The sequence below is a fragment of the Carcharodon carcharias genome, chromosome 32 (genome assembly GCF_017639515.1).
Source record: "Carcharodon carcharias isolate sCarCar2 chromosome 32, sCarCar2.pri, whole genome shotgun sequence".
Lineage (NCBI taxonomy): Eukaryota > Metazoa > Chordata > Chondrichthyes > Lamniformes > Lamnidae > Carcharodon > Carcharodon carcharias.
Window position 1 is genome coordinate 5,505,948 of NC_054498.1, and position 14,449 is coordinate 5,520,396.

The 14,449-nt window shown below is 47.4% G+C and overlaps 2 protein-coding genes across 6 annotated transcripts in view; one reads left to right on the top strand and one right to left on the bottom strand.

Annotated features, from left to right (window-relative positions):
- Positions 1-3,872: 3,872 nt before the first annotated feature.
- gdpgp1 (GDP-D-glucose phosphorylase 1) lies at positions 3,873-5,655 on the bottom strand. Its single transcript, XM_041178210.1, has one exon. It carries the CDS (start codon positions 5,653-5,655, stop codon positions 4,450-4,452), a length of 1,206 nt encoding a protein of 401 aa, XP_041034144.1. The 3' UTR covers positions 3,873-4,449.
- Positions 5,656-6,213: 558 nt separating this feature from the next.
- ttll6 (tubulin tyrosine ligase-like family, member 6) overlaps positions 6,214-14,449 on the top strand; it is a 47,352-nt gene continuing 39,116 nt past the window's right edge. For 3 of the 5 annotated variants that reach the window (XM_041178653.1, XM_041178655.1, XM_041178656.1), the window contains exon 1: positions 11,954-12,066. The gene's annotated coding sequence lies outside the window, so the exon portion shown is untranslated. Of the gene's footprint in view, positions 6,244-11,929; positions 12,067-14,449 lie in introns of those variants that run through there. The other 2 variants (XM_041178654.1, XM_041178657.1) reach the window with 1 other exon arrangement.

Here is a 14,449-nt window from a genome sequence, read left to right on the forward strand (position 1 = left end):
GCCATCGAGATGCCAGAGCCTGGTTCCTTACTTTCAAGATCAATCCTCACCCAAGGGTGACGTCTTTTCGGGGTGCTCCCGGTGCATCCCAGAGGCTTCTTAAGCCCTCCCGCTCCAGTGACCTTCCTCCCCCCCACCCCCACAACCTGGGGCTGGGCATCATCTGTAAATCCACGCGGATTTCAAACATTTTAAAAGAGCAAAAAAACGAAACACAACACACGGTCACCACAAAGCAGCGAATTCACGTTGGCGCGGCAGAATGAATTGGAAATTCCGGCATCATTTCTAACAGTAAAGGCTGAGACATGTAACCAAAAATAATAGGAAATAACATTTGCAGATAGGAAGTTCACGTTAGGGTTACCCGAGAGGCAGGTTAGCTGCACAGCAAGTTTCTTTAAGTGGCCAAATAAAAAACGCATCAACTCTCAGCCCAGTTCTACCATGGCGCCATGAGTGGCAACACAGGCCTTCAGCTGAGGGCTGAATAACCCATCAGCCCAGCCACCTAAATATGGAGGCACATTATCATTTGGAAAAGTATCACTGAAAATAGCCGTTTGGTAGTACAAAACTGGAGTATTGCTGAGAAAAGATACATTTGTTTTGTGGGAAGCTTTTCATCTGGCACTCATCAGGACATTCGGAAGAATTGTCCTGATGAGATGATGAAAAGCTGGGACAAAAAAAAAATCACTGAAGTGGAGCAGCAGTCGGTAAACAGATTGTCTTACAGGTGGCTGTAATCAGCCAGTGCCAACTATAACTCTCAATTCTGCACACTGGTCACCTTGTGACGTGCCTTGTGTTACTAGGGCTGAGTAGGGAGTCACTGTTTAAAAATGAGTCGCCCATTTAAGACAGATGAGGAGAATTTTTTTTCACTCAGAGGATCGTGAGTCTTTGGAACTCTCTTCCTCAAAAGGTGACAGAAGCCGAGTCTTTGAATATTTTTTAAGGCAGAGGTGGATAGATTCCTGATTAATAAGGGGGGGGGGGGGGGGTGAAAGGTTATCAGGGGTAGGCAGGAATGTGGGGTTGAGGTTACAATCAGATCAGCCATGATCTTATTGAATGGTGGAGCAGGCTCAAGGGGCCGAGTAGCCTATTCCTGCTCTTAATTTGTATGTTCGTAAATATAATTCACTCAGTTTTATAAATTCTAATCATTTAATAAGAAATTGTAACACTTAATTGAACTTCACAGAAATTTTAGAACATCATACATAAAAGTGCAATCGGAGTTACCCAGTCCAACCTATTCCCTACATTTTGATTCTTTAATATTGTTTCAAGTGTTTATCCAGTTTACTGTTGAAATGTTGTGGTAGATTCCCTGACCTTTCAGATTAGACTCTGAACCAAGTCTGTTCTCAAGTGAGTGTAAACGGGTCCACAGCCACTATTGGAAGAGCAGCAGGCAAATTCTCCTGAAAATCCTGAGTCAATATTTAACACTCAACATATAGCACAACAACAGATAATCAGGCGAACATTAGAGTGCTATTTCTGGGCAGTGTGTGTATGTGCGCAAATTGGCAGCTGTGTTTCCTACATTAAAACACTGCCCACATTTTAAAAGTACTTAATTGGCTGTAGAACATGTCCGCTACAGAAATGCACGTCTTCATTTCAAAAGCTCATTGGTGGAATGCATTCCATATTTGAACACCATCGTGTGGTAACTGTTTTCTATGTTGTCCATCTTGCTGTTTGTCCACATTGGTGTTACATTAAGTTTATGCAAACAGAAACCAATGATTTATTGAATTGCACAAGTTTAGTCACCTTTCCAAAACAGAATTAACATAAGTTCTGTAACATAAGTTCAAGTTCTGTAGAAGGTAGGAAGGTGGATTCATCTCTTCTGTAAACATGGGACAATTTATAACAATCACATTCCTGTTTTTACGTAAAATCTTGCTGAGTCAGTGACGTATTTTCACCTGACAATGACTTCACTCAACACTCAGGTTGAGATATTAGAGAACTGACAGTACAGGTGGCTTCTCTATGCTAATGCCATTGGAGCTATCCACCCCAACTCGTATCTGCCCACTGTTCCACACTCGTCTAAATTTTCCACGGTTTATCAATCGAAGTTCAAGCATGATTTTCCAAACCCAGACAGTATCCAAATGTCTCTCAGTGAGTCCGGTTGTTTTTAGTCATGACAAAGTTATTATACATAGGGAGGCCTCAACAGGTGGAGATTAGTGCTCATCTTCTCGAACACAAAATTCCCCTCTTCACCTCCAAAGACTCATGCTGGGAATCCGCTTCTCAACTTCTGGCAGGAGCTAAAGTTCTATCAAGAGGCTGTTCAACAATGAGCTGGATCACTGCAATGCTGAGCTCATCAAGTCCTCCACTAGGTGTCCATTTGCACGTTTTTTCTAAACGAGGTCAATAGATAGATCAAAAACTGAGAGGGCCTGCACCATTTCTGTGCCTTGGTAAACATTTGGCCACTAAACACCAAATTATGTCTCAATCATTTAAATAAATGGCACACTCAATTCCTGAGTTTAAGTATAAATCATTCAAACTAAAGATGAACAGAAACCACGTGCACGAGTCCAGCCAGTTGTTTGCTATTTTACCCACTGGTCCAGAAGGAGATTTGCACATTAATGGGGTGAGAAACAGAATTAAGGTTTCAGGGGAAAAAACTGCGGATGCTTAACTATCTGAAATAAAATCTGAAAACACGAAGTACTCAGCAGGCCTTGGAATACCTGTGGACCAATGCTCCATGGAATTTAGAAGAATGAGAGGTGATCTCATTGGAACGTGCAAGATTCTGAAGGGGCTTGACAAGGTAGACAGAGATTCTTTTCCCCGGATGGGGTACCTAGAACATGAAGAGGCTGTCTCAGGATAAGGGCCGATATTTAAGGCTGATATGAGGAGATGTTCCTTCACTCAAAGGGTTGTGAATGTTTGGAATTTTCTACCCCAGAAGGGTGTGGATGTATTATTGTTGAATATGTTTTAAGGCTGGGAATCGACAGATCTTTGGTCTCTCAGGGAATCGAAGAGCAGACAGGAAAGTGGAGTTCTGACACGGTCATATTGAATGGCAAAGCAGGCTTGTGGAGGCACATGGTCTATTCCTGCTCCTATTTCTTATGTAAACAGTGTTGTGGTTCCAGATTTATTTATCTCAGCAGGTGCTGAACATTCCCAGTATCTTCCACTTCTATTTCAGATTTCCAGCAGCTCTAGTATTTAAACGTGACATTGCAGTTGCTGTCTGGCCATGACCCAAGTCGGTGAGAACATCACCTGAGCACAACTGATGCAAAAGAGAAGGCAACATAACAATTCCTGCATTTTAAAGGTGTTCATTGTTAGGCGACAGTTAAGATGGGGTTGATCAAAGTCTTCCTGGGATATTTTAACTGTTTTTCAGAGACTTTTTTTTAAAAAAAATGACCCAAATTTCCACTGCTTTATGCTGTTAGTCAAGCTTTTGAAGAAGTTATGCCTTGTTGGATGAGGTGTAAGTAGATTTTTAAAAATTTACTCTTGTAGTCCTCATTCCGGTAGACAGCGCCTGATCCAACTGCTAATCCAGTCTACATTATTATAAAAGCAAACTACTGTGGATGTTGTTGGAGATATGAAATAAAAACAAAATGCTGGAAAAACTCTGCAGGTCTGGCTGCAACTGTGGAGAGAGAAAGAGTTAAAGTTTCAAGTCTAAAATGACTCTTCTCTGGAGCTCTGAAGGAGTCATATTGAAATGTTAACTCTGTTTCTCTCTCCACAGATGTGGCCAGAGCTGCTGAGCTTTTCCAGCATTTTCAGTTTTTAATTTTACATGACCCCCCCCCACCCCGAACCCTCCCATCCACCACCGTCTGTCCTGAAAGTCCTGAATGACTGTGGTCAATTCCATCAGGTCCACAAACTCCTGCAGGCCAGGCTAGTTTCAAAAGTGCATCTTGGAAAACAAATGAATCCTTTCTGATGTTGAACTGAGATGGTCGAGCAATCTCATGTTCCAAGCCTGCGAGAGAGTGGTCAAGACCGAGACGGTTGAACATCTCATGCTCCAAGCCTGCGAGAGAGTGGTCAAGACTGAGACGGTCGAGCATCTCATGCTCCAAGCCTGCGAGAGAGTGGTCAAGACCGAGACGGTCAAGCATCTCATTCCAAGCCTGCGAGAGAGGTCAAGACTGAGACAGCCGAGCATCTCACTCCAAGCCTGCGAGAGAGTGGTCAAGACCGAGACGGTCAAGCATCTCACTCCAAGCCTGCGAGAGAGTGGTCAAGACCGAGACGGTTGAGCATCTCATTCCAAGCCCGCGAGAGAGTGGTCAAGTCAGCACTGGGGTCAATGACAAGACGGAATGAGCAGAGTGAATGCACTGGACATCCAGACTGTGGTGAGTGAGGAGGAGTTAGAGAAGGATTCAGATGAAGCAATGAACTCAGGCTTTAACCCTGTAGCAGCTCAGTTACTTCGGACAGGAGTTGGGAGAATTCCTCCTCGGGCAGTAAATATTTCTCGACGGTGTCCAGCACCTTCTCCTCGGTCAGGCTGCTGTAATCCTGGGGGGTTTTGATGGGCAAGTGGCCGGCCAGCTCGCAGAGAGCCACCTTGAAGGCCTCCTCCTCCCCCTCCCCCCCTTCCTCCCCCTTCAGCCCGAAGCAGCTCTTGCGGGGCCAGAGGACCATCCGGACGCCGTCGCGGGAGTCGGGCCGGGCGGGCGGGTCCCCCGGCGGGCAGCCCCGGCACACGAACAGGTTGTGGGCCAGCGAGCGGCGGACCAGGAGGCCGCCGAGGGCGTGCAGGGTGAGGGCGGCCGCCGGCAGGTCGCCGCCGTCGGTGTAGACGAGCAGCCCGCGGCCGGGCGGCCCCCGCAGGAGGTGGACGGGCAGCAGCAGCCGCCGCCCGGGGGACCCGGACTCGGGGGGCCCCAGGGGCCGGCTAGGGGCCGACTCGAGCTCCAGGCGGTGGCCCAGGTAGTAGCCGTGCAGGTGGAGGTGGTTCACCGAGGCCCAGGCGCCCAGGCTGTTGAACCCGACCCGGAAAGCCGGCTCCGAGCTCAGGAAGACCAGCTCCAGCGCCCGGAGCACCGCGTCCCGGGTCAGGAGCTGCGGGAGGCCGCGGGCCGGCTCGGGCACCAGCAGGACGTGGCCCCGCTCCAGGGGGCTGACGTTGACGACCAGCAAGGCCTCGGCCTGGGCCTGGGCCTCGGCCTCTCCCGCCTCCGGGCAGCCGCCTCCCCGCCGGAGCCGGAAGAGAACCTCCCGGGCCGGGATGCGGGTGAAGTTGAAGCGCTCGGGCTCGAAGGGCTGCCGGAGGCTGAGGATCTCCTGCGGCCGCCGCCGCTCGGTCGCCCGCTGCGGGTTGAGCTGGGCCACGAAGCGCCGGGGCCCCGGCAGGCGGCGGCTCGGGAGGCCCCGCGGCGGCAGCCGGTAGCGGAAGCAGCCGCCGCCGTCCATCCGCTCCTCCCAGGCCGAGAGCAGGGCCGCGTCGAAGCGGGAGCCCGAGCCCGAGCCCGAGCCCGAACCCGAGCCGCCCCACCGGACCCCGCTCCGGATCAGATCCCGCTCCGAGTAGCTGAAAACCGGGGCCTGGGCCCAAGGCCAGGCCGGGCCTCCATCCAGGTCTCCCCCTACCGCTGTCGCCGCCGCCATCTTGCTCTGACGTCACCGGCCGCCCGCCCGTTTCCATGGTTTCCGGAAGCTGTCCCATCCTTCGCCCGACTGCCCAATCCGGTCGGAAATTAATCGGGAAAGCCGAAAACCACCGTCGATAATGGAATCCGAAATAAAAACCGACATACGAAAAATCCTTGAACTCTTAGTTCTGGTCGAAAGCCAGCCAGCCAATCACACATAAAAATTCCATCAGCCAATCGAGTCGCAGTCCCATCAGCCAATCGGAGCAGCGGCCGTCTCCTCTGAGCCAATGGACGTCGACTGTGCGCTGTACAGTTAATAATAGCTCAGACATTGCTCAAACGTTAACCCTGTCTCTCTCTCTGTGCGCAGACGCTGTCAGACCTGTTGAGTTTTTCCAGCAACTTTTGTTTTTGTTTCGGATTTCTGCTTTTAGCCAATAATAGCTCACTGGGTGTCGCTATGCGACCCATCAGCATCACGCGGCGCGGGCCGCCAATGGGAGAGCGGCGCCTTCGGGCCAATCAGAGCCGGCGCCTGGTTGCCATGGCCACAATGCCGCCAGAGCCGTGTGCGCGGCCTGGCCGGGCGGGCAGGCGCCAGGTGAGTGACTGAGGGAGGGAGAGGTTCGAACTCACCCCGCTGAACAAATCAGCAAAGCGCCGGGGAGGCTGGGGACCGGGGTTGGAGCCACTCGCGACCCCGGCCTTTCCCCACCCTTTATCGCCCGCTTCAGTCCCATAGCAACAGGAGGCGGCCTTAGCAACGGGCCGGCCTGTCGAGTGAGCAAGCCGCAGACTCTGATCCAAGTTGAAATGGTTGACCAGGTTAAACTGGTTGACTAGGTTAAACTGGTTGACCAGGTAAAATGTAAACCCGATTTGGCCAATGCAATGTCTGAGATTTGTTGCTCTGAATCTCCTTGGAACATGTTAGCACTGTATAAGTGCAAGTTGTAGTTGTTGTGGGCTTTAACTGTGCAATGTAGACCTGTGTGAGCTGGTGCTTTTTGTTGGAGGAATTAAGGAAGCCTTCAATCTCTTGAAAAATAAGAGTCTAAATGTGTCAGGGGTGCAAAGACATCTGGGGGGGGGGGAACAGATTTATAAATCATTGATTTTAATAAGGCCATAAGACGTAGGCGGAGAAGTAAGCTATTTGTCCCATCAAGTCTGCTGCGCCATTCAATGAGATCATGGCTGATCTGATATTCCTTAACTCCACTTTCCTGCCTTTTCCCCATAACCCTTGATTCCCTTACTGATTAAAAATCTGTCTATCTCAGCCTTGAATATACTTAATGACCCAGCCCTCTGCCGTAAAGGATTCCACAGATTGACTACCCTCCGAGAAAAGAAATTTCTCCTCATCTCTGTTTTAAATGGGTGACCCCTTACTCTTGAGATTATGCCCTCAGGTCCCAGACTCTTCCACAAGGGGAAACAAACTCTCAGCATCTACCCTGTCAAGAATCTTATGTGTTTCAATAAGTTTGCCTCTCATTCTTCTAAACTCCAATGAGTACTGGCCCAACCTACTCAACCTCTCCTCATAAGAAAATCCCTCCCTACCTGGGATCAGCCTAGTGTACCTTCTCTGGACTGCCTCCAATGCTCTGGGGTTCATTTCCAGGGGGATGGAATTGAAAAGCACGATTTCAAAATTTGCAAGTATTGTGAACTGTGAGGAGGATAGTTTTAAACTTGAAAAGGACATAGTCTGGTGGAATGGGTGGAAGTGTGGCAGATTAAATTTAAAGAGAAGTGTGAAGTGATTTATTTTGGCCAGAAGAATGAAGAAATATAAAGGGTACAATTCTAAAGCAGGTGCAGGAGCAGAGAGACCTGTGTGTCTATGTGCACAGAGCATTGAAGGTTGCAGGGTAGTTTGAGAAAGCTGTTAGTCAGGCATAAAGGATCCTGGTTTTTGAATAGGGACATAACATATATAAGTAGGGAAACTATGATTAGCCTGTATAAAACACTAGTTCAGCTTCAGCTAGATAGCGTGTCCTGTTCTAGACGCCACACTTTCAGAAAGATATGAAGATATTAGTGAGGGTGCAGAAACGATTTACCAGAATGGGTCCAAAGATGGGGAACTTCAGTTATGTAGATAGATTGGAGAAGTTGGGGCTGGTCTCCTTGGAGAAGAAAAGATTTAGAGGGGATTTCATAGAGGCGTTCAAATCATGAGTGGTTGAAACAGAGTAGATAAGGACAAATGGCTCCAATTGGTGCGAGGATTGGGAACTATGGAACACCTATTTGAGGTGGTTGGCAAAAGAAGCAACAGCGGCATGAGAGAAATATCTTTTACGCAGTGATTGTTTAGGATCTGGAATGCACTGCCTGAGTGTGTGGTGGGAACAGATTCAACCAAGGCATTCAAAAAGAAATTTGCAGGGGTGGGGGAGTGGTAGCAGATGAGTTGCTCTCACAGAGAGCAGACACGAACATGATGGGCTGGATGGCTGCCTTCTGTGCTGTAACCATTTTAAGTTTCTGGAATGATAAAGAACTAGGAGGTTATAGTTGTGATGAAGGGCGGAAGGGGTTTGGGGTTTTTTTTCCCTCCAGAAAATAGAAGGAGATCTTTACAATTAGGAAGGGGCTCAATCGGGTAGATTGAGATATTTCCATTTGTGAGGGAGTCCAAAATGTAAAATCCAATAAGAAATTTGGGAGAAAATTCTTTCCCAAGGGAATAGTTAGAAAGGGAATAGCATTGATACATTAAAGGGCATGCTAGATAAGTATATGTAGGGTAAAGGAACAGAAGGATATGCTGATAGGGTTAGTTGTTGCAGTCTGGGAGGAGGCTCGTATAGGGAATAAACAATAACATGGACAGTTGGGCCAAATTTGCTGTTAAATTTTATTAATTCTAGGTAAAGAAAATACCTTTGCCTGTTTAAGTTTTTACATGTTTCTCCCATGTTTTTTTTGAAGGTGCTGGGGTGGGTTACGTTCCCTTGTACGCCCACCGTGACTGTTCCAATGGCCCACTCTTCATTTGTGATGCCAGCAGGTGTAGGGATACTATGTAACTGTGGGGGGAATCACAACCATTCCAGTCTATCAAAATGTCTCCTCCTTTGGTTTGGTATCAAAATTGTTGCCCATTAACCCTCCCATAAAGTGCTTTGGGATGCTTTACTGTGTTTAAAAGTGCTTTATACATACATTTGTTTGAATTGTTATCCTATGGTATGATTTTACTGAGGTTTATAAATATGCTTAACTTACCTCCCCCATAAGCCATTCGCTAATTAGAAAGACAGGCAATAGAATCATGTGCAAAAACAAAAATAGCTGGAAAAACTCAGCAGGTCTGACAGCATCTGCGGGGAGGAATACAGTTGACATTTCGAGTCTGCATGACTCTCCATCAGAATTGAGGAAATAGAGAAATGAGGTGAAATATAAGCTGGTAAGGGGGTGGGGGGCGGGGCGGGGGGGGGGGGGAGGGCGGGGTGGGGGGGGAGGTGGCGGCAGGTAGAGCTAGATAGAGGGCCAGTGATAGGTGGAGACAAAGAAGAGATTGCCAAAGATGTCATAGACAAAAGGACAAAGGGGTGTTGATGGTGGTGATATTATCGAAGGAATGTGCTAATGGGGACATTAAGGGTAGCAAGTAGGACAAGCTAGTGGCAGATGGCCCTAGTGGGGGTGGGGTGGGAGTGGGGTGGGAAAGGGATCGAAATGGACTAAAAGGTGGAGATAAAATAATAGATCGAAATAAACTTAAAAATAGGTGGGAAAAGAAAAATATATATTTTTTAAATTATAAATTATTGGAAAAAGGGGGTGGGGATGGAGGAGAGAGTTCATGATCTGAAATTGTTGAACTCACTATTAAGTCCGGAAGGCTGTAAAGTGCATCACCAAGTCTGTGTTTGGTCTCGCCAATGTAGAGGAAACCGCATTGGGAGCAGCGAATGCAGTAGACTAAATTGAGGGAAGTGCAAATGAAGCACTCCTTCGCTTGAAAGGAGTGTTTAGGCCCTTGGGTGGTGAGGGGGAAGTAAAGGGGCAGTTTGAGGTGCAGGGGGTGATGGAGGAGTGGACCAGGATGTCCCGGAGGGAACGAGGTTCCTAAACCCTCTCCCACGGCACCTTCCCATGCAACCGCAGAAGATGTAACACCTGCCCCTTTACTTCCCCTCTTCTCACCGTCCAAGGGCCTAAACACCCCTTTCAAGTGAAGCAGCATTTCACTTGTACTTCCCTCCATTTAGTCAACTGCATTCGTTGCTCCCAATGCAGTTTCCTCTACATTGGAGAGACCAAATGCAGACTGGGTGACCGCTTTGCGGAACACCTTCGGTCTGTCCGCAAGCATGACCCAGACCTCCCTGTTGCTTGCCATTTCAACACACCACCCTGCTCTCATGCCCACATGTCCATCCTTGGCCTGCTGCATTGTTCCAGTGAAGCTCAACGCAAACTGAAGGAACAGCACCTCATCTTCCGACTAGGCACCTTACAGCCTTCCAGATTTAATATTGAGTTCAACAACTTCAGATCATGAACTCTCTTCTCCATCCCCATCCCCTTTCCGATCCCCCTTTTTCCAATAATTTATAATTAAAAAAATATATATTTTTCTTTTCCCACCTATTTTTAAATTTATTTCGATTTATTTTATCTCCACCTCTTAGCCTATTTCGATCCTTCTCCCCACCCAACCCCACTAGGGCTATCTGTCACTTGCTCGTCCTGCTTGCTACCCCCATTAGCACATTCCTTCGATAATATCACCACCGTCAACACCCCTTTGTCCTTTTGTCTATGACATCTTTGGCAATCTCTTCTTTGCCTCCACCTATCACTGGCCCTCTATCTAGCTCTACCTGTCCCACCCCCTCTACCAGCTTATATTTCACCTCATTTCTCTATTTTCTCAGTTCCGATGAAGAGTCATACGGACTCGAAACGTCAATTGTGTTCCTCTCTGCAGATGCTGTCAGACCTGCTGAGTTTTTCCAGCTATTTTTGTTTTTGGTCAGATTTCCAGCATCCGCAGTATTTTGCTTTTACAATAGAATCATGTATCCTGCTCAAAGGCTTATGTAAACAGCCTTCTGTAAACAGTAACTAGAAGTTTGTACGGTAGGGGCTTGGAAATTCATGCATGATTATCTCTTCTTAGTCTATCGTCTTTATCTTTGACGGTTGTCTTTACCTATTGGAATGCTACTCTCGGTGGGGGGGATGGGCATGAAGGCACATCTTGTCGATCATTGATGGCAGAACCTCCTGCTGAGATGGAACTCACAGTAGAGCTGCTGAACTGCAGTCATTGGCTATCCTAGTGAGGCTGGCACTTTGGTCAAGTGGATATTAGCATAGTGACAATGTTTATGAAGTAGTAATCTGTAGGGCTGGAGTAATGCTCCGGGAGTTCAAATCCCGTAATTTAAATTTAATTAATTAATTAAATCTGGAATGGAAAGCTAGTATCAGTGATGGTGGCCATGAAACTATCAGATTGTTGTAAAGTTCACTAATGTCCTTCAGGGGTAGAAATCTGCATCCTTACCTGGTCTGGCCTACATGTAACTCCAGATCCACAGTTATGTGGTTGACTCTTAACTGCCCCCTGAAATGGTAAGATTTTCAGGGCAATTAGAGAAGGGCAATAAATACTGGCCTTGCCAGCACCACTCATATCCCAAGAATAATTTTTTTTAAAAAAAGTGGCGTTTGACTAATTTAAATTGAGAGGGCTCGAGAGGCTAGTGCTGAGAGGCTGTTACCCCTGGCTGGGGTCATTGTCTCATTTGGGGTCAGCTATTTAGATCTAAGTTAAGGAGAAATTTCTTCACTTAGAGGATTGTGAGTTTTTGGAATTGTCTATCCCAGAAAGCTGTACATTAATTTTTCTCAAGACTGAGATTGATAGGTTTTTGGATACTAAGGGAATTGAGGGTTATGGGGTTAATGTGGGAAAGTGGAGTTGATGTAGAAGATTAGTCACGATCTTATTGAATGGTGAAGAAGGCTCGAGGGACCATGTGGCCTGTTTCTGTTCCTCTTTCTTCCTGAAATAACAGGGGCTGTAGTATCACAAATACAATGTTAAAAAGAACTCCCAGTGCTAATGTGAGATCTGAAATTGCTGGAAACAGACAGGTCAATTAGAGTCTGTGGAGAGAGCAGCAAAAGTTATTGTTTTGGGCTCAGCCCTTGTTGAAAGACAGAGTTCTTAGCTGAGTTAGAGTGAGTCGGAAGCTGATTAATTCCAGGAATGTACCCATCTATCCATCTGTGTGGTTTTTATCAAGTTGTTCTGGCTGCTGCCCAAACATCACAACAGTAAAAGAAGACACAAGTCTGAGAGAAAATGCTCCAAATCTCTGTCACGGATCAGAAAAGGGAAAAGACAGATTAACATTTCAGGAGCAAGGAGAAAGTGCAAAAGGTAGGTGAGTTCCTTTATGGGATTGACGAGTTAAGTGTAATTTAGAACTGATACTGCTCCATAGAAGTGGTTCTGCATTTTAAATGTGCAGCACCCTCCAGTAAGTTGCCCAAATGGTAAAAGTCTAGGTGGTGAATGGCAGCCGCCTGTTCAATCACATAGAGCACCATAGAGTGTCTGATGCTGCACATCGTCCAAACTGGAATCGCTGGATATTAATTTCAAGGAGGAAGCCTTTGGCTGTTTCAATTTTCTCGAATCCAGCAGCGCTGAGTTCAAGCATCACAGACCAATTTTACCCTGACTAAGACCAGCTATCTCAGCTCAGACCAAGTATTGAACCAGGGACCTTCCCCATCTGTATGTCTCAGTACCACACCAGTAAGTGGATTTATCCATGAAGGCACTGGGAACATGCTAACAATGAGAATTTGTTTATTACAGCATGCACTGTGCTATTGGAGTCACTTTACAGCAAACTTTCCAATGACTCGTGACAATACATCATTTCACTTTGGACATCCAGCTGTTTTCCAGCACAGTTGTTGTGACACAGTAGTAAACACGCTGTATCTCCAGTAAGAGCCAATGTAATAGTACGCTCTACCTGCCATGGGATTGTTTTTTTTATTCATTCATGCGACGTGGATGTCACTGGCTGGGCCAGCATTTATTGCCCACCCCTAATCTATTTCCTTCCAAACCCACGACCGCTACCACCTAGAGGGACAAGGGCAGCAGACACATGAGAACACCACCACCTGGAAGATCCCCCCCATCCTGACTTGGAAATGTATCACTGTTCCTTCACTGTTGCTGGGTCAAAATCCTGGAACTCCTTCCCTAACAGCACTGTGGGTGTACCTACACCACATGGACTGCAGCAGTTCAAGAAGGCAGCTCACCACCACCTTCTCAAGGGCAACTAGGGATGAGCAATAAATCCGGCCCAGCCAGTGAAGCCCACATCCTGTGAATGAATAAAAATCGCCCTTTGAGGAAGTGGGAGTGAGTTGCCTTACTGAATTCTTTTTTTTTTTGAAAAATATACTTTATTCATAAAATATCTGGAAGAACATTACAAAACTTTTCAAAATCACCATCACAAAAGTACAATCAGATTCAACTTTTACACATGGATCACGAGGTGCATCAATACAATCAATTAATATTACAGTCATTTCAATATGGTCAATCAGACAATGGTATTGGAGTTATCAACATACATCATGTTGCACTCTGAGGTGCTTCAATACAATTATAATACAACTATTATTCACTGCATAAATTCATTTTGAGCTGTACAGCCCGAGGGGCTCTCAACAGTTCCCAGTCCCTCGTTGCCCTGTGGCAGAAAGGTCTTAGACAGTGACCTTTCCCCTTTGCGCCTTTTCGGTGGCTGCCCCAAGCTTTAGTGTGTCCCTCAGCACGTAGTCCTGGACCTTGGAATGTGCCAGTCTGCAACACTCGGTCGGGGACAACTCTTTGTGCTGGAAGACCAACAAGTTTCGGGCAGACCAAAGAGCGTCTTTGACCAAGTTGATGATCCTCCAGCTACAGTTGATGTTTGTCTCGCTGTGTGTCCCTGGGAACAGCCCGTAGAGCACAGAGACCTGTGTCACAGAACTGCTCGGGATGAACCTCGACAGAAACCACTGCATCTCTCTCCAGACCTTCTTTGCAAAGGCACAATCCACAAGGAGGTGATCAACGGTCTCGTCCCCACCACAGCCACCTCGAGGGCAACGTGCAGAGGGGGTGAGACTCCTGGCGTGTTGGAAGGATCTGACGGGGAGGGCCTTTCTCACCACCAGCCAAGCTATGTCTTGGTGCTTGTTGGAAAGTTCTGGCGATCAGGCATTCTGCCAAATGACTTTGACAGTCTGCTTGGGGAACCATCCCACAGGATCCACCCTCTCCTTTTCCCTCAGGGCCTTTAAGACGTTATGTGCCGACCACTGCCTGATGGACTTGTGGTCAAAGGTGTTTCTCTGTGTAAATTTTTCCACGAGGGACAGGTGGTACGGCACGGTCCAACTACTTGGAGCGTTCTGTGGCAGTGTGGCCAGACCCATCCTTCGCAACATCGGGGACAGGTAGAACCTCAGCATGTAGTGACACTTGGTGTTTGCGTACCGAGGGTCTACGCACAGCTTGATGCAACCACACACAAAGGTGGCCATCAGTATGAGGGCGATGTTGGGCACGTTTTTTTCCCCCTTACCTAGAGGCTTGAACATCGCATCCCTGCAGATACGATCCATTTTCGACCTCCAGATAAAGCGAAAGATGGCTCGGGTGATCGCCATCGCGCAGGAGCCTGGAATGGGCCAGACCTGCGCCACATACAGCAACAGCGAGTGCGCCTCACACCTGATCAGGT